We start from the raw sequence: 24,949 nt of genomic DNA, 5'->3' as shown, positions 1-24,949 counted from the left end.
ACCTGGACAAATGAACCAGTCCCTTCAGTTTCACCAACAGTAATCCTTAAGGGGTTACTCTCAGTGTGGTCTGCCTGGGAGAGAGTAGGCACTTTGCTGAGGCAAGTGTGAAGAGATAACAGGCCGTACCACGTAGTCATCAAAAATAATTAATCAAAATAAAGATGCTATCAGAAGGTCTGCTTACTAGGGTGTTGGGGACGTGTGTATGAATAATGAAGAGCCCCTCCAACAGTGACATCATTATATCCCTTGAATCTCAGTATTTATTCCATGAGGTAGTGTACACCTATTTCTCCCTCCTCATTATCCCCCAACGGGATGCTGCCTTTTGAGTAGTCCTTGCTCCAGGTGCAAAAACCCCTAGTTATAGTTCTGTAAAGTCTGAGCTTTTCTTAGCAGTTTTTTGAGATTTTTTAAAACAAGGGCTGATCCTCAAGTAAAAAGAGAAATTGAGAGAATGAAAATTGGAGAAAAAAATCAATTCCAACAAAATATTTCACAAACAGCTGTTTCTAGTTCTCTCAGCTGATTTTTAGAAAAAATATTTTAAAGTGTATTTTCTGGCAAAAATAAATAGGCTCATTTTCCAAATTTCATGCAAATGATGCATTTCCAGTTATTATTAATGGGTCACAACAGGTTCTTGGACCACACTTGTGATTTCTTTGGTATAGGGGACTTGCAGTGAGGAAATTCCCCCAGGAATGCAGATCAGCACCCACTGTGCTGCTTATTGTCTTGGAAAGTAGCCTTGGGGGCACTAGGAGGCTAAGTGACATGCCCAAGATCACTTGGCCAATATACCTTAGAGGCAGGATTCAAAGCCAGGTTTCCCTAATTCTGATGCCAGCTAATTATCCACCAGGAAACACTGGCTCTCATAACAATAAGAGTGTATCCATCTTACTAGAAATGTGCATATCTCCACTAAACAGAGGTGAAGAAGAGAATTAGAAGTAAAAATAATCTTTAACCCCTTGAGAAATGTAAAATTGAATACAACCACAATAAGATATTTCATGTTTCTCTTTTCCATTTAACACTGAGGCCAAGAAAAAAAAATATGATTTATAAAATAACCTTCTCTTCTTTTGTATTAAAAATATAAATATGTTGATTCACTCTCCTTTACCTGACTATATGTTAAAGGGTGATTAAAAAAACCTGCTTTCCTGTTGACTGAGATAATCTATTATATATTTCATCTGCCCAGCAAGTGTTACCTACCCTAATAAGAGTGTGAGCTATGTGACAAGCAAAGGATGTCTCTTTATTCTATTTTTATCCACAACACTTAGTGCCATTTTTGAATAGGTTTTTAGAAGGTTCTTAATATATGCTTATCATCCATCTATCCATCCACCCATCCATTTATTCCATTCCTGTCTTGGACTAACTTTCTAGTCTATTTAAATGTTTAGATGTTTGTCTTTCCCTTCATCTAAGACTGAAAACACTTGAAAATAGGTGAAAAAGTGAAGTTTCTGTCCATCCTCAGAAGTTCAGAAAGATTAATCTATTTTAGTGAAGTAGAACTTTTTGGAAAGAGCATATGAAGGTATGTTTAGTAGCTAATTCCTTAGTGAATAAGTAAAAACAGAATTTTATGTTATTTGAGATGTTGAGACAAGCTCAAATTTCATAAAATTGTCATCAATTTAAAGAAATTTTAAGATCATGAACATTAGTATGTGACAAAAATCAATAATGACAAAAAGTATGTAACAGTCAGCTAAATTTTTTAAGAGGCTAAAAAACAGGAAACATGCAGTTAACATTAGCAGAGTTATCTACACATACTATCTTGGTAGTGATGATCAACTTGGCTGAGTGGCTCATGAGTTCTGACCAAAAAGCAAATTGTTTTTCATAAGGGAAGTTGGGTTGAAGTATGGACAGTTTGCCCTTCCAGTAACTTTAGTTGAGTTTAGTTGGGCCAAATAGGAAAGCGAACATCCAGGAAAGAAATCAAATGAGGACATTTTTTTTTCTAGTCAAATAATACATAAGTGTGTGAGTTTTTAAAGTGAAATCATCTGGACAAAAACTAACTCCTGAAATTTCATATTTTATCCTAATTTTGGTATCAAAAAGAATTTAAAGTCAATTAATATTTGCTGAATGAGCTGCTATCATTCCATTTCGGCCCAAGAGAATTGGCTAGGTATATCGTGTGATATCTGAAGGTTACAAATAGCATAATGAAGCTGCTTAAATTCTAAATTTCAGGAGAATTTAGACACTTGATTTTCTACATGGAATGAGATGTGACTATAAAGAATGACAACCATTTTTCTTTTTAACCAAAGCCACCAAATATCATACATCAAATTAATTTACACCAAAATTAAGTGTTGCCCTTCAAAACACTCCCTTTGGGAGGCCATAATTATTCCAGTAATGTCACTGAATATTAGAACTGCTTTTGGGAATTCCCCTCAGAGTGAGTTTGAGTCACACAAAATCACTTGCTTAATAGTTACCTCTCCTTTTTGACCAAACATATTAGTTTGTTTTACCATCCATCAAATAATTTACCAGAATGTTGTACAAATTACTTTTGCTGTTTCTTTCTCTTTTTTAAATTAAAAAAAAATTTTTTTTTGGTGAGGCAATTGGGGTTAAGTGACTTGCCCAGGGTCACACAGCTAGTAAGTGTTAAGTGTCTGAAGCCACATTTGAACTCGGGTCCTCCTGAATCCAGGGTCAGTGCTTTATCCACTGCGCCACCTAGCTGCCCCCCACTTTTGCTGTTTCTAAAACTAAAATTCATCCTTGTAAAATAAAAGATTTGCTTAATAACAACAGTAATAAAAGTTTAACTCCTACCTAGTGTGCATGATAAAAAGCAACTACTTTTTAACCCAATCTCAGTTCTGTGGGAATACTATACTTTTGATCTCTCTACATTGATCTATCAAGTATGTGGAACTGGGCTGCCAAGAGTCCTTTTCCACATCTCTACCTTTGTCTTCACATTATTTTTAAAGTAAGGGCAAATTCCAATAGAAATATACAACAGTTCCAAACACAGTACACAAAAGGCCCAGGAGGTTAAGATGCATGCAATAAAAAAAGTCTTGGGAATGCTACCACAGGTGGTTCATCATGACACAGAAGTAACCCAGGGGTATTTAAGGTCATGCCACTGGAACAAAAGCTCTGATATCCTATCAAGCTGGATAGGCTTCAAGTATGGCCTGGTGATGTGCAGGTAAATATACAGTAATTAAAAACTTAAAAAAAAAAGGAATGAGACCTATCTGTCTCTCTCTGAAAACCTTGTTGTTGTTCAGTCATGTCTGACTTTTTGACCTCATTTGGGCTTTTCTTGGCAAAATTACTGGAGTGGTTTGCCATTTGCTTCTACAGCTCATTTTACAGGTAAGAAAACTGAGGCAAACAGGGTTAAGTGACTTGTCCAGGCTCACACAGCTAGTGTTTGTGGCCATATTTGAACTCAGAAACATGTCTTCCTGACTCTAGGCCCAGCACTCCATCCAATGTATCACCTAGCTGCCCTCTGAATATCTTATTAAGTGAAGAAGTAGTGTTTCCTGGTAGAATCTGCAAAGGATGTATGTAGATTGTATTGAAGATAGACAGAAGCAGCTTAGAGAGGGCATTACTTTTAGTTTACTGTGATACATTTTTTTTCATCTAGCTATGATTACTTAAGGCTACCAAGTTTCAACTTTTACTAAACTGTTAATTCCTCCCTCCTAAAGGACTTGATACAGAACTTTGGCTGTGACACAGAACTCTGTTCCTGGGTGCTTCTATTGGACAAGACATTATCTTGAACTAAGAAAGACATGCCCTTATATAACTTGTCCAAAAATGTGGTCTCCTTGATAGGAATTTTAAGATCTGGAAAGAAGCTTCATGGAGAAACAGAGAAGGATCGGTAAGTATGAGGATATATAACATACTTTTGCATAAGCCATTATTCATAAAGTCCTCATAATTTCCTAGAATCTTGCAAAGATATTTTGGTTGTATTATGAATTCTTGGTAAATTAATGAGATATACAGCAAGCCATCAGGAGAAGAAATGGGCAAGGGAAAACGGAAATAAATAATTATTTTTCCACCAAAACATTTCTTTTGGAATGCATCTAGATAATATGTGTTGAATAGCAAATATATGGAGTAACAGGGAACCATAAATCTATGGTTTTTTCAATGTTTTATTACAGAGATGAAGACAATGCTAACTACATGCATGTCCCTCCACGAAGCAATTTACTGTGGAAAAACATGTATAATCCTAAATTATCTAGCACTAAGTAAATAATATATTTGAGCATCCAGCTATATTTCCACTTTAATACCTAAAACAGTTATAATCTTGGAGTATTAGACAAGAAGTATTTACGCCTCTTCTTTAGGCATGGCCATTGACATTACTAATTTACTATGCGCCCCCACGTAATCAGCACATTGCTAGTCAAGACAAGATTGGCAAAAGGAACAATCCTTGTTCTCCAGAAGTTTATAATCTAAATCAGATGATATTCCCAAGTATGAAAGCAAATAAAGGGAGGCAAAAAGCAGTAATGGCATTTAGGACACATTAAATAAAATACAGGCACTGGTTTGTCTGTATGGTATTCAGTGTGAGTGAGACGGGTGAGTAGTAGGTTTGTGTAGGGGAGACAAAGTTTTTGCACCCTTAGGAGAATTAGGGAAGATCTGATGAAAGAGTAGGTCTATCATCCAAGCATAACATTCTGAAAACCAAATCTTCTTCACCAAAGCTACAGATTGAGGGGGAAATAATCTTGAAATAGAATTGCAAATATTAAAAATTATTTTAAAAAAAACTAACAAGGAATTTTAATAAGGAAACTTTATTCTATAGAAAGGTTTAATAGTTAATTATGAGGTAATGTGTGGAACAGAAGGGTCAGACATTCAGCTCTGATTGCTGCTCTAAGCAAATGAAAATCTAAGTAGGAAATAGTTTAAAAATAAATAAAAATACAACAAAACATATATATTATTACATTTTTAAACTAAGTCATTATCTGAGTTTGTCACCAATGACATAGAGTATATTCAACTCATAATTAATTGTATTCTTTTCTTTTGATATTGGAAACGATATATTGTATTCATATTGTTCCCCAAAGATCACAAAATGAGTGGGGGAGGGGGAGGATACATTATTGGTGAGGTTGCTGAATGGTGGTTTTCTGCATACTTTTCCAAACTAATAAGTCTTATATCCAAATGGGACAGAGACCTTTGGCAGATGCCTTAGCCTCAAAAGAGGCTGAGGAGCTTCTTTGTGCACCAGTGCTGGATGTTGTGGTAGAGCTGGTCAGTCAAGAAGCATTTATTAAACGTCTATTATGTGCCAGATGCTTTTTTACCAGTGCCCCACAATCACTTGGCCATCATCTGCCTCCTTTTCACTTTCTATTTCAGGTGCCCTACTCAAAGCTCCCTCGGGATAAATGATCATCCCTCTCTGCTGATCTAGCACAGTAAGAAACTCCAAACAACCCCTATTTTTACCACATTCTTACTAACCACTTTTTTTTTTTTAACATCTCACTAGGTCATAGTTTAAACATGTCTTCCCAAGTTCCTAGGTGGTGGAAGACCTCCTACTTTCCCCCACCCTGCCCCTCTGCCTGCCCCCAACCAGGCAGTAATAAAGTAAGACCAAGACTCTTACAACTGGGGCTGATTTATAGTTCTCATCTTTAGTCCTGCTGCCATTCTCTTCTATCATAACCTCAACACATTCCCCTTTCCCAAGAAAACTTCTGAATTGGAGACTATTCCTCACCTTGGGCCTGTTAGTTCCTGAATATGGTCAATGTTCCTCCTCTAAGCAGCATCAGGCCCCTTATGCTGTTTACCAGGTCCATCAGTCTTCCTTCCTACTGCCTTCCTGACTCGGTCCTATAAAACCAAGAGCCCAGTCACTAGTTACTGAATGTCCAGTTTATGTTCATTTTCCTCATCCTCAGCAGCCCAAGGGATCAGTCAATAAAACAATTGTTATGGACCTACTTTGTGCCAGGCATCATGCTTAAGAGCTGGATAAAAGTGAAGAAAGCAGTCCCTGCTCTCAAGGAGCTCGAAGTCTAATGGGGAGACAACATTCAAACAACGATGTAAAAACAAGCTAGATACAGGATAAATCTGAGATAGCCAACAGAGGGAAGATACTAGTATTAAGGGAGCTTGGGACAGACATCCTATAGAAAGTGTGATTTTAGCAGAAGATTTGAAGGAATCAAAGGAGAAGAGGTAACGTTGACTTCCAAAGTCTAAATGAAAACCCATTCCCCCAAACATATATGTACAAGCCCTCTAATCAGCTCAAAAGATGCATCTCTTGGGGCAGCAAGGTGGTACAGTGGATAGAGCACCGGCCCTGGAGCCAGGAGGACCTGAGTTAAAATCCAGCCTCAGACACTTGACACCTACTACCTGTGTGACCCTGGGCAAGTCACTTAACCCCAATTGCCTTACAAAAAAAGATGGATCTCTTCCAAAATGAGAAACTCCAGATTACCCCCATTTTAGGGCATCCTTACTAATCATTATTTTATAACTCACTAGCAAAGACCCTGGGAATTTAATTTCTTCCCATAGGAGGAAGACAAGAAGGTAATCTGATATGAGTACTGGAGGGTAGGATTTTCTCCCTTGAGAGATCCTTTCTTTTTTCTTTTTCTTAATTTTTCATTAAACATTTTTATTTATAGTTTTGGGTTCCAATTTTTATCCCTCTTTCCCTCCCTCCCCTCCCCCCCTCCCTGAGGCAGCAAACAATCAGATATGGGTTATACCATGTATGATTATATAAAACATTACCATATTTGTCATTTTGTACAAGAAAATTTTATTAAAAGAAAAAATGAAAGAAAGTAAAAAATAGCATGCTTCAGTCTGTTCCATCAATACCAGTTCTTTCTTTAGAGGTGGATAGTATGTTTCATCAATAGTCTTTTGGGATTGTCTTGGATCATTGTATTGTTGAGAATAGTCAAGTCATTCACAGTCCTTCAGAGAGATCCTTTCGTGCAGGTACTGGGAGAAAACTCTTACCCTAATTCCAGTTCTGGTCTCTAATTAGCTTCCCTTAATTCCAAGTTTGGAAGAAATACAAGTCCCAGGTTCTTTGGAAGGTCAATTACACATATAATCCAAAATTTTATCACCAATATCCCCAGAGTACAGGGGAGAGAAGTTCAAGAGATTCATATACCGACTTTTATAGATTTCACAGCCCACTTTAGTTCTTTGATGTGGCTCAATCAGTGTCATATAGTAGGGAGAAAGAACCTTCTAGGTGTGGTTTTGGTACAGCTGATAACAGGGGAAAATGCATTTTATTTTCCAAATTTGTTAAATTTTAAAAGTTTAAAAACTTCACAAGTCCTGAAAATATAGGAAAGAGATGAAGTCATAGACCATGTTTTGTCATCATTTACTTGTTTCTGTTTGGCGTTTTCTTGGCAGATACTGGAGTAGTTTGACATTTCCTCCTCTAGCTCATTTTACAGATGAAGAGACTGAGGCAAATAGGATTAAAGTGATTTCCCCAGGGTTACAGAGCTAGGAAGTATCTGAGGCCAGATTTGAATTTAGGAAAATAAGTCTTCCTGACTCCAGGCTCCTGAATGCTATCCACTGCATCACCTGGTTGCCCTGACCACGTTTGGATTCTCTAGAGCCTAATTGCTCTTCCTTTGAATACTCTCTATTCTCTGAGTTTTCATGATACTACTCTCATCTGAGTCTTCTCCTACCTGTATAACTATCTCTTTTGTTGGTTCATCATTCCTATCATGCTCCCTAATTGTGATGTTCCCCATAGCTCTATCCTAGGCCCTTTTCTTGTCTCTTCTCCCTCTACTACCTATCTATCCATCTCTCTCTCTCTCTCTCTCTCTCTCTCTCTTTCAGTAATGTCATCAGCTATCCTGGGTTTGACTAGCATCTACTCTGTGCATCTATGCATACATGCAGTCTATTCATCTCTATATATCCAGCCCCAATAGTTTCCCTAAGATTCAGTCCTACACCATCATTTGCCGATGAGACATTTAAAACTGGAGTCCCAGAGATATATTAAGCTCAATATGGTGCTAAAATGGAACTCACTGTTCTTCTCCATAAGCATGTTCTTCTTCTAACTTTCCTATTTCTCTTGAAGTTGCCACCATCCTTCTAGTCTCCCAGGCTTCTAACTTCATGTTTATTCTCAGCTCTTCACTATACTTTACCCTACATCCAAAATCAGTTGCCAGATCTTGTCCTTTCTAATTTATAATTTTTGCATCAGACCCCTTCTCTCTACCCACACAGCTACCACTTTAGTTTTGACCCTTATCAGCTCTCTTCTAGATTATTTCAACAATCTACTAATTGGTCTCCATGTCTCGGGTCTCTCCAGTTTGGCTCTTGCCAAAGTAATTTTTCTTTAAGTGAAGCTATGAAGATTGATAGATGAGGAGAACTGATTGATGCAGAGGAGGACTGAATGAAGAAGATGAGAATTGATTGTCATTGATGAGGATTGACTAAGGATGATGAAGATTGGAGGATGATTATTGGTGACGATGATGAGGGCAAAATGTATGGTACTTACTTTGCTGAGCTATTGTGAAGAAAATTCTTTGTCAAGTTTAAGGTACTATACAAAAATTATCTATTACTTTTATTGCAATAATCAACCTCATGGGTTTATTGTAAGGAAATCTCTCTTTACTGTACTATATAAATGTAGTTTACTATAAAAAATGATGAGCAGGATACTATCAGAAAAACCTGGAAAGACCTACCTGAACTGATGAAGAGTGAAATGTACTGTATACAAAATAACAGCAACAGTGTAAGATGATCTGGTATGAATGACTTAGTTATTTTCAGCAATGCAGCGATCCAAGATAACTCTGAAGGACTTATGAAAATTGAAATCCATCTACAGAGAGAGAACTGATGGTATCTGGAAACAGGTTGAAGCGTAATTTTTTGATAGTTCCTTAATCTGAAGTTTTGTTTTTGTCCATTTTCTTTGACAACCTGGCTAATGAGGAGAAGTTTTGCATGACTACTCACGTCTAACTTATATTGAATTGCTTGAGCTCTTGGGGTGGGGAGGGAGGAAGGGAGAAAGAGAAGTTAGAACACAATGTTTTTTAAAAATTGATGTCAAAATTTGTTTTTACATGTAATTTGGGAAAATAAAATTCTAAATAAAATTTTAAAAATACTTGTCAATTTTGGTATATACTGAGTCTTTTGGTGACTGTTCTATACAGCTAGAAAATATGGTTTGATTCTAAAGGTTTCTGGTTCCTTTAGACTCCTGTCTACATAAACCAACTGGAAATCCCAGGGTAGTTCAGACCAGAGAGGATTCTGTAATCTGGTTCTGCACCCTGGTTATTCTGGAGCCAAGCCATGCATTTAGCTGGATGAAAGCATGCCTTGAACCTATCAGTTGTTATTTCAGTTTTCTCCAGGATGAAATTTGTCAGGCTGCTTTTTCCCTCTCTGTGGACTGCTGAAATCACCAATGAAATCAAGTCTTTGTTTCAAGTTTTTCCATGGAAAGAGTTACAACTGAAGTGGAAAGTAGGCTCAATAAATACAAAGACGAAAAATTTTCTGAAAGCACATTTTATCAGTTTTAAGAACCTACAATAGCAATTATTAAGACATTTACTGTTATAGGATATTTTAATAAATTTGTTTAAAATTAAAAATTAATATTATTTGATCAACATAGTACATTTTCATGCAATAAAAACTGTCAACAAGACTTCTGAATGTAATAAATAAGGAACTAAGCATTTTAGGGGACAAAGAACATTCTCTCAAAAACTGTCTTTTTGTAAACATTTTTCTATAAAGCCAGTTTCCTTTTTCATTTCTTTTTTTTCTGCATTCTAGTAATGGAAATAAAATGTATTCTAAGACCTTGATCCAACATATGTATAGATTTTTCTGCTGTGTGGGTTTTCTAATATTGTCTTTAGAGAAAAAGAACTAAACAACGTCTAGCCCTAGAGCAATGAAACAGGGTTTCACTTTATGCCACAGTAGCTAGGTTAAATAATTTGCTTGGATACTCAAGAAAACTACAAAAAGTACTAATGTGGGTCGATTTATTTGGAGGGCAAAGAGCCTGGATTAGGTGAGTCAGACACGCCCACACAAGGCCAACAGATGAGGGCAAACACACATACCAATTAGGACTCAATAACAAATGCCTAGAGGGCAACAGGACATGTATGAATATGGGAGCAGGCGAGGATTGGGTGGTAAATGTCAGGAGTCAGCATAGTTCTATGTGTCAGAGAACCAGAAATTCATCCCACAAACAAGGGGTCATGCACAAGAATAGTCCACAGTACAGGGCAAGAGTTGGGGACTCTATAGAGTTAAAAGGTCAAGTCAACCACAAAGGGGAATGTGTATCCTTGTACATGAACCTAGATCACTCAGTCAGTTTTCTTCCCTTGTTTCTGGGCTCTTCTATGAGTCCCATGAGAAAGCAAGAAATCCCCAAAAAGGCTGTCCCTTGTAGGTGGGAAAAGGTAAATTAGTCAGTGAAACCTGGCTAAGGAGGGCAGTGTAAGACCTGGACAGTAGCTGCTTCTGGTGAGCAAATCCCTGGAATGTGTTTAAAACTTTCTCAAACCAGTTCTTGCTTCCCAACTAACCCTTTCCTGGTAACATTTTTTTACTCAACCAGGCTAGACATCTTGGAATCATCATTGCTCTCTTCCTCTCGCCTTCATTCCTTATATCCTACTTTCTAAGAACCAACTCACAATTGTCTTTTGATCACTTTACACACAGATTATGAGAGTGGTTCTACCTGGTTTACCTGATCCTTCCATCTTCAGTCTATTCAGCTGACTGCTTCAAGATTAATCTAACACTGTTTTACCATCCTCTCCTCAGACACCTTCAATGGCTCCCTATTTCCTCCATCATCAAGAAACAATGTGCCCACTTTTCAAAGCTCCTCCATTAATTACTTTATACAAACATTCTAATTTTATTTCCCACTACTGCCCAATATAAATCTCTTTTCTAGTCAGATAAGTTTTCTCATTCTCATGAATAGCTCTCACACCTTCATTAAATTTATTTCCATAAGTGGATGTTTAGTAAAGCATTCTCCTTTCTCTCTCTAGTTGAGTCATTCAGTTAATAAACATTTATTAAATGCCTACTCTGTGCCAGGCACTGTTCTAAGAGCCAGGAAATTTTATCAGTTTTGAGAACCTATACCAGAAATTATAAAGATATTTACTGTTATGGAGTATTTTTAACAAACTGGTTTTAATATTTTCATTTTATTTTATTTGATCAGTATAGCATATTTCATGCAAAAAGCCTTAATCTGACCCATACTTCAAAATGCGCATTTGGTGGGGGGGGGGCACGGCAGGGCAATGAGGGTTAAATGACTTGACCAGGGTCACACACCTAAGTGTCAAGTGTCTGAGGTCAGATTTGAACTCAGGTCCTCTTGAATCCAGGGCCAGTGCTTTATCCACTGTGCCACCTAGATGCCCCCTCATTTTAATAATTTCATTTATCTTAGTTTTATTTCTACTACAACAAAAGTGTAAGCTGCTTCAGGGAAGGCACCATGTCTTATTATTTTTGTGTATCCCAATAGCACTAAATAGATATAAGTAGGTACTCAATGAATATTTTTTTGATTTTTTGGATACATTAGTCTGTTTTCATTCAATGGTATTTAATGAATGACAACAGTGCTTAATAATATATTAGATAATATGCTTTTCTACATTTAAAGTTAGTGATTTTGTAGTAGACAAACTAAAAGGCCTAAAATCTGAACCCATACATAATCAAGACAGCTTCCCTTCTTCTCTATGGGACCTGAGAAACGGGTTGCTTGCCATGCCTGGACTATACTCCTCTGCCACCTCTGAATCTCTTTCTGTATAGTTTCCATTCAAACATCACCCTCTATGTGAAGCTTTACTTGATCCCCTCCCCAAGCTCCTCCCCGAGATTATCGTGTATTTTTGCATATATTCCACATATGCATATTTATGTGCATTTTGTTTCACCCAAAAGAATGTAAGCCTCTTGAGGTCAGGGACTATTAAGTCTAAGACGGCTTGATAAGACTTGTGGGACTGCAGAGAAGGGAGTGGACTGCCAGAGAATACAAGACAATCCCAAAATCCCAAGATTCTAGGCTATTGACATGGGTCAGTGTGGAAGGGCAGCTGGTTTTGGTGGGAGACTCACTTAAGTTTTTTGTTGGGTTTCAAACAAATTTTACTACATTATTCTGTAATGAGAATAGTAAGTAGGACTCAAAGTCATTTGGTATGACATAAAAGATAAAGCTCTGGACATTCCAAAACTACTTCAAACACTGTTGTGATTAAGTCATTCTTTTATGCTCAGTTTTCTCATCTGCAAGTGGGGACAAAGAAAATAACTACTTCACAGGGTTGTGGTGAGGATCAGATGAAACAATGCATGTAAATTGCTTTCCCAAAATTTTAGGGTACTGTGGTAAAAATTATTTGTGGTAAAGATTAATATTCCCATTTTTAGCTAACTCATTTGGGAGGGGCCACACCTGGCCCACCCTGAGGTTACTTATGCTACTGAGCTCAGAAAGGCAGCTTTTGAAGGACTTGCCCATTTGGGGGAGGAGAGATTGAATGCTCCCTGAAGGGAGGCAGGCTGCTTCAGGAACGCTAGGCATCTTCCAGAACTCAGTCCTTTTCCTTCTTGACCCTTGTGCTGGTGGTGCTTGTTCATGCTCTGTCTCGGGTGACTGCTGTTTTGGCGAGCAACTGCAGACCGTCTCGGGGGTTGGTGAGTTAATTACGGAAAACCCTAAATTCCTTTGAACTAGCTTAATTTGGAACGGTCTGGGCAGTGAATAGGTTAAGCTTAGAGTTAAGAATATCTATCTGTATTTCTATTTTCCTATTTCCTTATCTTTGATTTTTATTAGTTTCACCTTTGTTGTTTAATTAATTCCCAAGTAATGAAATCTGATCCTCTTGTGAACTAAAGCTTAGAGGCTCCTTTCTTATTGGCCTGGGAGAAATATCTAAAAAGGGCAGTTCAGAGGAGAGGGTTAAACCTAAAAGGTCCCTCATATTTCTGGGACCCCAATATTAAGGCGAGTCACCCAAATAATGCTCCGTATATCAAATTTTGACCCTCATAGTACTATATATGTGTGTGTATTTTATACACATATATGCATGTGTATATATATGTATATATTTTATAACATATGAATGTGTGTATGTATGCAATATGTGTATACATGTATATGTGTAAATGTTATATAGCATGTGGATATATAATATATACAGTATATATGCAATATATGTGTGTTATTACTATTAAGGTTCGCTTGTCTTTTTTTAATGCATGAATTGATAGCTTCTTGTGCTGGCCATTGATTCTGCTGTTTAAACAAATAGAAAGTATTTAGAGGTTTTGCTGAAAGGCCAAATATAAAAGAAAATGACAGTGTAGTTTCCTGAGAAAGAAAAAAAAATGGCTAACACATCCTCTTAAAATCCATGTTGTGTTTTCAAATCACCTTTCTTTCATGATTAAAAAAAATTTTTTTTTAAATGCATTGAGGGGCAGCTAGGTGGTGAAGTGGATAAAGCACTGGCCCTAGATTTAGGAGGACCTGAGTTCAAATCCGGCCTCTGACACTTAACACTAGCTGTGTGACCCTGGGCAAGTCACTTAACCCCAATTGCCTCACCCAAAAAGAAAAAAAAAATTCATTGAGGTAAATCCTAATTCAATGATTGCTTCCAACCTATTTACATCAATTCTTAAAAGTCCAAAAGTTTTATTTTATTTATACCACCAAACATAAAATTAAAGTGCAGGCAGCAAAGCCAAGTGCAGTGTGAGGGACAAACCACTCTGGCTGAGAATGAATAGTAATTGCATTGACAAATTACCCTTGGTGAGGACTACCTACTTTTGCTCTGCTGTTAATATTTCTGAAACTTGTGATGCAAGCACTCCCACCCTTTTCTGAGAACACAAAAAGCCCTGACTCAGTCTGATACCTCACAGGCAGCTGTCTCTATTAAAGTTGCTCCAGTCTGCACACTTCCCTTTTGGGTGAGTTCCTCTGCAAAAATGAAGTTAGTTTACTTTTGCTTGCTGAGCTCAATTGTACCAGTTTTTCATAATGCTGGGGCAGTGGAAGATAAAGCTAAGGAAAATAGAGAAGTTGCTGCTGCTTGTCCTGTGAGTTTGGAAGCAAGTGGACAATGTGAGGGAGAAGAATGTCCTTATCAGATGAACCTGCCTTCCCTGACTATCCAGCTGCCCAGATCATTCAGCATGATTGAACAGGTATTCAAAGAGGTTCAGAATCTCAAGGAAATTGTAAATAATCTGAAGAAATCTTGCCAAGAATGCAAGTTGCAAGCTGATGATAATCAAGAAATGGGAAGAAATGAACCACAGCAGCCGAACGCAGAAGCACCTGAAAAGGAGAGTGACAACAGAATTAAGGAATTAGAGAGTGAAGTTAACAAGCTGTTTTCCAACCTGCAGGATGCAAAAGATGAAATTAACTCACTTCACAGTCGCTTGGAGAATCTGAAGTTGGTAAATATGAACAACATAGAAAATTATGTTGACAGCAAAGTAGCTAATCTGACAACTGTGGTGAACAGTTTGGACGGTCGATGTTCATCTAGGTGTTCAAACCAGTCGGGATTGCCATCAATGGGTATGTGAAATGTATTGTTATTATTTGTTTTTACTTACTAAGTAATTTGAAAGCAAGTAACACTTTGAAATTAAAAACTAGAAGTGAAATTGCAAGAAACACAAATTATATCAACCTTTTTTGTGTGTGTCTACAAAGTTAACAGAAAAACTAATATAATTTTGAAAATAAGAGCATAGCTCTGATTTGTTCACAAAATTATACTGGATTTTATTAGTTCCACTAGAGAATGCTTTCAATTTCACTTCTGTATCAAGATCTGTACAGAATTCTCACTGACATATTATTGCTAATGTCATATAAAAGCAGATGAAAAACATCCACAGATACAGTGTGATTGCTTTATGAATTTTTTCTAATACATTTCATCAATCTGGTTAATCAAGATCCACTTGAAACCCACATCCATGTTTAAAGTTTTGTTTAACAGGCTGGAAACATTTCATGGATTTTGACTGCCACTTATTAAACTCAAAGTAAGCAGAATCAAGGATCCTTGTAAGATTTTCATTTTTTTAATTCAAAATTACATAACCACAACTATCGAGGGGAAAAGAGGTTTTATTGGTGAAATAAAAACAACTATGTGGGTTCATATCTATGCAAGTCTTTCCACATTAACATTTCCTAATGGCATATAGTCCTTTTAAGTGGAGTTTTTGGCAAGCAGATAATATTTTTACAATGAAAAATAAGACTCTTGGACTAACATGTATTTTGATTTCTTTATCCATTCTCTATCTCTTTCTTTGGGTCAGAACTATGGCATTTTTAAAAAAGAAAAAATGTCTTTTGCTAGAATCAACTTACAGAAACACAACTGGAAGATTATATTACACAACAAATTTGACTGAAGCTTGAACATGGACACTATACTTTACCTTGTATTTTGATGTCACCTATAAATTTTCTTTTAAATCATTTAATATAAGTAAAAATAAAATTATATGGCATTGTATTGGGAAAACTACAGGATTATTCATTAAATTCAAGTTTATGAATTATCAAGCCTTGTATAAATCCTTTAAGCAAACCAAATAAAAGTTTTTTTAAAAGTGTGCAGGAAAGATGGGTGTGAAGGACATATGAAGCAGGAACTTTTTAGCCAATCTAATATTCAATCTTCCATCATTATCTTTGTCTAGTAGCTCATCATCACAAGGCCTTTATTACTCTGATTGTACAGGTGTGGGAAGTAAAAAAGGTTTGAGACTTAATCAAGGTTACTCTTAAAGTGGTTGTGAAATCAGTATTATTATCTAGGTTCTCTGTTCATATAGATCACTTCTTTTCACATTTTTAACATTTCAGAAAAAGGTAAGATTCCTTAACATTTAGAAAGTACATACTGGATTCTTAAGTATCCATATACAAACATGTACACACACACATATATACACACACATGTAACACTACTGAAGTCTGGCCACAATGTCATTTGTTAGATGAAATTTTCTTATAAGAAGAACTATTTCCTACTTTAATAACAAAAATGGCTCCCTTTTATTTTATTGAATTTTTCTCCATCATAGTTACAAGCTAAATGTATTTTATAACAAATGTATAGGAAAGTAATCAAATGCACTTAAAGACCTAAGAAGATGCTAACTCTAGGTTTTCTTTCTGCATTGAAGAACTCTTATGATATATTCTGTCGTTTTTTCTACCTTTAAGAAGAATGTTCCAAAGTGAACAGCCTATAATCACTATATATAAAAACAGCAGTTTACATGAAATTAAGTTAAAACTTGGCTACAACTTGAGGCTGAGCTATAACTTTAAATTTATACTTATCAACTATTTCTATTATCTGAGTTGATCCTATGTTTCAACTGAATCAGAAAAACTAGATGCTTAAGGTAATTTTCTCATTTAAGTTTAGTAAGCACAAGAGCTGTGAATTTTATAGAATAAAATGCCTCTTCACCCCACATCCAAATATATGTAGGTTACTCAGTGTTTGTTCTTAAACAGCATCGTATATTTTTAAATTTACATTTATAAAACAAATAATTTAAAGAGGGATTTTTCATTTTTTGAATCCATTATTCATATTTTTTTGAAAAATGATTTCTTTAGACATTTTTCACCCCAGGGCAATGAGGGTTAAGTGACTTGCCCAGGGTCACACAGCTAGTAAGTAAGTGTTAGGTGTCTGATGCTGGATTTGAACTCAGGTCCTCCTGAATCCAGGTGCTTTATCCACTGCACCACCTAGTTGTCTGAGGATAGACATTTTCTTTAATATATTCACAGTTTTCTTTGGCTTACATGACTACTTCCAAGTAGCCCTGTCAGGCCCCTTGGTTGCCAGTAACTGTGGTACCAGAATCACTAGAAATAAATGTAGAACACCTTACCCCCATACCCTAGCAGTCATATGCCTAACAGCAGACCTCTTAAAGTTGGTGGCATTGGTCCCCCTGGGGATTCTGGTTTCATACCTGAGCTCTGGGACTACCACAGATGGTGGCTCCTGATAATTCTGATGGTAGCTGGTAGCTGTAACTCTACTGTGAGCCCCCTAAAAGAGGACCAGGAGGCTAGATATTCTTAGAGTACATTTGTGTCCTGGGACTGCTTTGGGGTCCATTGCAAAGGCAGTCCCTGTATAGTCCTTGGGGAAAGTTTCAGTAAGGGGATTGCTGAGGTTGGGAACCAAGGTTGGGAACTAAGCTAGAAACACAGGAACCAGCAGGATCTCTTAAGGGGCTGGATCAGAAGCTTGAGAGATGTGTTTGGGAGCCCATTCTATTAGAAATGACATTGTAACACGTCATATTACAATGAGTTTCTAATCTATAACAATTTAGATTGTAATTGAATTACTACTAGAAGATTTCTATCTTTGAATATATAGATATATGTATGTGTATATATAGGATTTAGCCTGAGTGCTAAAAGAACATCAAAAACATGCTTATATACATGACAAAAACTTTAATTTATCCAATTTACAAAGTCATCAATTCTCATAAAAATTGACTGGTAGTGAATTGCTTTCACCAATTTCCAACAAAACCCAACTAATCCAGTAAAACAGGCTACTCTTGATTATGTTGCACCAGAAAAGTTAAAGAATTTCACCCAAAGAACAATTTACTCTAGTCTATAATCAGTCTGACTTATTGGTTAATTGGTTAATTATTATATACCTTTTATGTAATATAAGAATTTTATTCATTGTCCTATCAATACACGGTCAGGCTTTGAAACATTTCCAGGAGACTTAGTCAGCAGTGTTAGAAAAGGGAAAAAAAAAGTTGACATCTGAACTTGTTAAGCCAGTTTGCATGATCCTAGGCTACTGGGCAAGTTTGTCAGAGGATGAGACAAGGGACGAAGAACTCATGAAGTGTGGTTCTTAGGGACCGATTAAAACCAATGTGAATAATGGAAATCCAATAAATGTGAAATCCAAGGATCATATGGACAATACCACAGGAGTAGTTTGTGCACTATTCGTAGCCTAACTATACTCTTGCACTTAATGAGTTTTCCTTCTAGCAGTCTTATCCCCTGACAATTTTGTCTAGCAGCCTAAGCATAAAATTTCCCATCCATTCACCTTCTGCCCCAATGGTATCTTTCTTCAGTGATTACAAACTGGAGATCATTTGCAGCCATAGCAATGGGCCTGTGAGATGGAATTAGGTGCCTAAGCATGTTTTGTTACAAGATTGGCAGCATACCTGAAGTTAGAATTCTGGCTACTATACTGCTGACACCCCATCAGATGAAAGGGAAGCAGCCTGGTGCTCTTCTATGAAGATTTCGGCTCTATCGATTCCATAAAAGCTGGGATCACACAGTTTACAAGACTTCAGAATAAAACCAGGTACATGTTAAAGAACCCAAATCTGTTCCACAGTCCCGTCATCAAAACCCAGAACATAGTCACAAATCCTATGGATGACCACGTTATCTGTAAAATGAGCTGGAGAAAGAAATGGCAAACTACTCTAGTATCTTTGCCAAGAAAATTCCAAATGTTGTCAGGAAGAGTCCACACACTGAAACAACTGAACAACAACAACAACAACAACAAAGGGATTTACAGAATTACGATAAATTAATCTGAGTCAGTTTAACAAATAAATGTAGAAATTCAATTTTTGCTCTTCTTTAATTACTATTTAGTTTTTATATCAAACTATGTTCTTTTACCTATAAATTCTTTCTACCCATAATTCTTTGTAAGTATAATCTGTACTTGTCAATGAAATAAATGATCTTTTCTCTCCTGCCCCAACAGGTATGATTGAACAACATCTAATATACAAAAACTGTTGGGATTATTATGAGAAAGGCAGAAAGAGCAATGGAATCTACAGAGTTACCCCTGATCCAAAAAATAAGAGCTTTGAAGTTTACTGTGATATGGAAACCATGGGTGGAGGTTGGACAGTCGTACAGAAGCGTCTAGATGGAAGTACTAGCTTCAATAGGACATGGAAGGACTATAAAAATGGCTTTGGAAACCTCAGCAGGGAGTTCTGGTTAGGTAATGATAACATTCACCTTCTGACAAAGAGTAAGGAAATGGTTCTGAGAATTGATCTTGAAGATTTTAATGGTGTCAAACTGTATGCTCTGTATGATCAGTTCTATGTGGCCAATGAGTATCTCAAATACCGTTTACATATTGGTAATTATAGTGGTACTGCAGGAAATGCGCTGCATTTCAACAGACATTATAACCACGACCTTAAATTTTTCACTACCCCAGACAAAGACCATGATAGGTATCCCTCTGGAAACTGTGGACTTTACTACAGTTCTGGTTGGTGGTTTGATGCATGTTTGTCTGCAAACTTAAATGGTAAATACTACCACCAAAAATACAAGGGTGTCTTCAATGGGATTTACTGGGGTACCTGGCCTGGCATGGCTAATGGTGAACCAAATGGCTATAAACATTCTTTCAAGGGGGCAAAAATGATGATTAGACCAAAATTCCTTGCACCATAAGTTACTACTCATTCTACCAGGTTTTCATCTAGTTATTTTCTTCAGTATTTTCCTTTTCCTCCCCTCTCCTCTTCTCCCCTTCCCTTTCCTTCCCTTCCTATTTGCAATAAATGCCTCCTATATAGAATTTGATGTTTTCTCCCCGTTAATCTGAAAATAATCTTTCCACAACCAAAAAAACCCAAGTCTAATAAGTTTAAAGGAGACAGTATTTTAAATAAGACAAAATAATAGTAATAACTTCTTGTGAAAGTCTTAATTTTTTTGTTGTTGCTACTATACAAATGTATACTTAGAAACAATGGTGTTTATATTTTAATTCAATTATATTTACATTTCTATTAATCAAAAAAATTTCAATGGAAATATCCCTTCTGTAAAGATAGTGGCATTTACTAGCTATAGTTTTTACAATTAAACTCTTAATTTCATCATCCATATGGCCTGTTTTAACACAAGTAAGCTATGCCTGGGTATAAGTTAGACACTTTTGGTGCACAAACTTTTTCAAGTTATAAGTTACACTGTTATAAAACTAAATAGACTGTGATTCTGGTACTCTTTTCTGTTTTCCTATGTGTCTGACACATATCCTGGAATTTTCTCACTTAAATAAGGCCTGAATCTATATCTATTATATAATCTCAGATAATAATTACCAAGCAGTCTCATAGACCATGCTTTTCTATACATTGTTATAAAAGAATATTCAAATTGTTTTCTGAAAATATCTCAACCTCTTTTAGAATTTGCAAGCCATAAAAGCACTTGGAAATAATATGACTTGACAACTGCAGTTGAAAGACAATCTATTCACTGTTCATAAACTTGTTATATGCTTGATACCAAAGACTGCTTTAATATAAAAAAATGTCCTTCCTCTGTTCACTCTACACAATGGTTTCTTATTTAAGGTTGTTCATTTGTGCCAGACTACTGGTAGAGGGTTTTTTAGGGGAGGGGAAAATGAAGTATTTTTTTTGCAAGTCAAAATACTCCAAAGGTCAATTTTCTTTCTTTGTGATATTGTAATAAAATGTTTTGCCACATAGAAAATGAAGTTTTCTAAAATTGTTCTTAATATATGTACCATAGATAGTTCAAAGTTGGAATTTATTCATTGCAAACTCTATATTATTTGCCTTTGATAAGTATTGTTTGAAAAAGAGAAAGAAAAAACACAGTGTCTTGAATCTTCATCATTAATCAGTTTGTGACCCATATATCATACTATATGGAATTTATAAAAAAAACACAACAGCAACAATTTGCCTAACTTAGTTATTGTAGAAACTACATGTATCTGAAAGGTTAACACTGATATCCTATGAAATGTGCTGAGCACCCAAAAAATGATCCAGTAACCCACTCTATATTATATTTGAATCAGCCTAAACACATTGACTCTTGAAAGTGACTCTTTCTCATCTGGAAACAAATTATTCAAATTATGTTTAATAAAGCTCCATGTTTTATTCATTATTTTATAATTTTTTTTTCATAGAATATGGCACACATTTGCTTCCAGTGACCACAATTTATTTTCCAAAATATTCTGCTCATAGCTATGTTAGCTAAAAATGGTATATAGAGGGGCAGCTAGGTGGTGCAGTAGATGGAGCACTGGCTCTGGAGTCAGGAAGACCTGAGTTCAAATCTGACCTCAGACACTTAATACTAGCTGTGTGACCCTGGGCAAGTCACTTAACCCCAATTGCCTCACAAAACAAAACAAAACAAAAAAACAAAAACACAAAAATAGTATATAGAAACTCCACTTTAAGAAGGAACATGTTTTGTTCCAAATTGTATGAAATACATGAACCAAAAAATCAATATCCAGCTAAACATTGGGTATTGGGGCAGTTAGGTGGTGCAGTGGATAAAGCACTGGCCCCGGATCCAGGAGGACCTGAATTCAAATTCGGCCTCAGACACTTGACACTGGGCAAGTCACTTAACCATCATTGCCCAGCAAAAACAAAACCATAAACATATGGGTATTTAACCACAATGACTAGCTTAAAAATGTAAAATTAAGAAATTTTGAAATGGAAAATGAAGCTCAGTAATGGCCAAAAAGATAAACTATGGGTGAATGCTTCAAAGGAAGTAGGTCTTCTTAAAAGGGTTTCAAGCATATGTTTTGTATTTTGCTTAATCTTTATATATCTATTTTTTAGATTAAAATGTTGATGTTGTAAAATAGGTAACTGGCTTAGAGTAAAAAAAATACACAGTATTTATTTCAACTAATATATAAAGTGGCTAATATGTGAAAGAATTTACTAAATGTATATCATCTTACATGATATCAAGTGATATAATACAACCTAAGGTGAAATTATCTTTGTCAAAAATCTGCTTATATGCATGGAAACCATGTTGATTTTATGTGGAGTTCAGTGTCACGCTTTATGATCTGTTAGTTTAATTTGTTATTTTGTTAGTATATAAAGATATTCAAGAAATATCTTCTTTTAACTCTTCTGTGATTGGGCCAAAGTGGTATCTTCTTCCATACCTATCCAGATATTTTCTAAATCTCTTCCTTTCTCTCAAAATTCCTCAGACTTAATATTGTGAAGAATTGCTCATTACAAGGTATGGCTCTGCTTTTATTCCAATATTAAGATTATGATCATCTTAACTTTTGGTGGGAATAAACTAAACTAGAGCTGGCCAAAATGAGGCCTTTTGCTTCAGAGTACTGCGTCACTGAATGAGGCTTTAAGCTCCTTAGTTATAGTATAGTCACAAATAAGGCTTATGTTATCACTGAATTGCAGGAATTCTATGATAGCATGGGGCCCCTATTCTCAAGAGTTCAGTTTATTCTTCAATTTAAAAAGGTTAAGCGGATCTTTTCTGAATTTTTGGTTGTGAGTCTATAATTTTAAAATTACACCATTGATACTATATGTGGTAGCACTAAAAATAACTTGGGCTAATATCCACACACAGAGAACAAGAATGACCTAATTCATTAATTAATTCCTGTGTAATTCCATCATGAAGGAAAAATCATTTGTTAGCAATCTTGATGACATTTACTATTCCATGAAAATATTAACTAGATGCTTGAAAATGCAAAATATGTGTAAAAATCATATATAGCTTGGAAAAAAACATCTTAGTAGCAAGGATTAATAAACATATTAAACTAAGGAAATATTAGTTTAAGCAAATAAATGAGTATAGCAGACAGAATAAGTATTTTAAAAAGCCAAGGAAAATGTGAATTTGCTAACTATTGTTCCATGTTTTTTGGATAGCTACCCAAGTTCAGTCTCAACTATGATATATAATTTTAGGAGAAAGGTGAAAAATCTGTGGGTAAAGTTGCTAAGATTTTGTAAATATGATTCTATTTTTCTGTGTTTCAAATGGTCGTATGTCATCTTTTAAATTTTGTAAAAATAAAAGGTCAATATCAGAAAATCTGTTTCTTTGACATGAAAAACTATTTCTTTCCATAAAAATGATGTTAATATAACACTGTATTCCCAAAAGTCCTACGGACATAATTAACTTGATACTTCGCATCTTGGGAATCTTTTGATTTGGCAGCTAGGTGGTGTAGTAGATAGAACACCAGCCCCGGACTCAGGAAGACCTGAGTTAAAACACAGCCGTAGACACTTTTAGCTATATGAAACTGGGGCAAGTCAGTGAACCTGGATTGTGAAAGTAAGAAATGAAGGAAGGAAGGAAGGAAGGAAGAAAGAAACAATCCCAGGTTACAATGATCTTACATTATAATGAGGGAGACAATAAATATAAAAATATATAAAGCATAAATATAAAGTTAAAATATGTGTTTATATATGTATATATCCACATATCTATATACATAAAGTATTTAAATACAAGGTACTCTGGGATACAGTACTCTAGCCATTGGGGGGTCATGAAAGACTTCACAGAGGAGATGGTGTTTGAAAGAAACTCTTAAAGAAAGAAACTCTGAGGTAGAGGTACACAAGCAGTACATTTCAGGTACATGGGATGACCATTACAAAGGCACAGAGATGGAAGATGGAGTATCTTGAGTGACAAAAAGAGACAAGTTATATCTGGTAAGATTGTAGAGTGTATGAGAGAGAATACTCTTCAGTGACATTGGAAAGACAGGTTGCATCCTGGTTGTAAAAGGTGCCTAGCACTAAATAAAGGAATTTATATTTTATCCTGGGCAGCTAGGTGGCACTGTGGATAGAGTACTGGGCCTGGAGTTAAGATGACTCATTTTCTTGAATTCAAATCTGGCCTCAGACCTTTACTAGCAGTGTGACCTTGGGCAAATCACCTAACCCTGTTTGCCTCGGTTTCCTCATCTGTAAAGTGAGCTGGAGAAGAAAATGGCAAACCATTCTAGTATCTTTGCCCAGAAAACCCCAAATGGGGTCAAGAAGAATCAGACATAACTGAAAACAACTAAACAACAGCACAACATATTTTATCTTAGATGGAGTAGAAAACCATTGGAGTTGGGTGAGTAGGGAACTCACATGGTCAGATTTGTGCTTAGGGGAATTACTTTGGAAGGGGTAAGGAAGATGAACTGGAGAGACTTGAGGCAAGGAAAACAATTGGAAGCTGTTTCATTAATCTAGATAAGAATTGATGAGGGCCTGCACAAAGGTGCTAGTTATGTAAGTGGAGGGAAGTGGTAAGATGTGAGAAGAGTTGTGAACATACAAACAGGGAGGGCAAGGAGTTGAAGATAAGGCTGAGATTACAAATGTGAAACATTGGAAAGATGGTTGTGCTTTCTACAGAAATAAGGGAGTTTGGGGGAAAGAGAATAAATTCCGTTTTAGACATAACAACACTTGACATAATGGAGGCAGGGGTAAGGGATGAATCTGAGGGTGAGAACCTGAGCAACTGGAAGGAGGCTAGTGGTGGTACCTTCAATAGAAACAGACATTAGTGGGAGGAATGAATGGGGGTTGAGGGTGGAGAGCGGAGTCCTTTTAAGATTTGTTCAATTTCAGATGTGTATGAGGGGTATCCAGTTTAAAATGTCCAACAGGCCGTCTGAAATATAGGACTGGACATCCAGAGAGAGAAAATAGGGCTAGAAATATAGATCTGGGAGTCATCTACAGAGAGCTCAGTGAATTCATGAGAGCTGGTGAGATTACAGAGAGGGGTTGTAGAAAGAGAAGAGAATTCAAGATAGAATCTTGAAGTGCATCAACAGTT

General features: G+C 36.2%; 2 protein-coding genes across 3 annotated transcripts in view; one reads left to right on the top strand and one right to left on the bottom strand.

Moving 5' to 3' along the window:
• CCDC146 (coiled-coil domain containing 146) overlaps nt 1-24,949 on the bottom strand; it is a 176,210-nt gene that overhangs the window by 115,396 nt on the left and 35,865 nt on the right. The gene's annotated exons all lie outside the window — the stretch shown is intronic.
• FGL2 (fibrinogen like 2) lies at nt 14,115-23,161 on the top strand. The gene is made up of 2 exons (XM_043969180.1): nt 14,115-14,767; nt 19,023-23,161. Exons 1-2 carry the CDS (start codon nt 14,167-14,169, stop codon nt 19,736-19,738), a joined length of 1,317 nt encoding a protein of 438 aa, XP_043825115.1. The 5' UTR covers nt 14,115-14,166; the 3' UTR covers nt 19,739-23,161.

The sequence above is a fragment of the Dromiciops gliroides genome, chromosome 5 (assembly GCF_019393635.1).
Source record: "Dromiciops gliroides isolate mDroGli1 chromosome 5, mDroGli1.pri, whole genome shotgun sequence".
In the NCBI taxonomy this organism is placed as follows: Eukaryota; Metazoa; Chordata; class Mammalia; order Microbiotheria; family Microbiotheriidae; genus Dromiciops; species Dromiciops gliroides.
The sequence above is the reverse complement of the archived record's forward strand: the minus strand, read 5'-3'. Positions and strand labels throughout refer to the sequence as shown.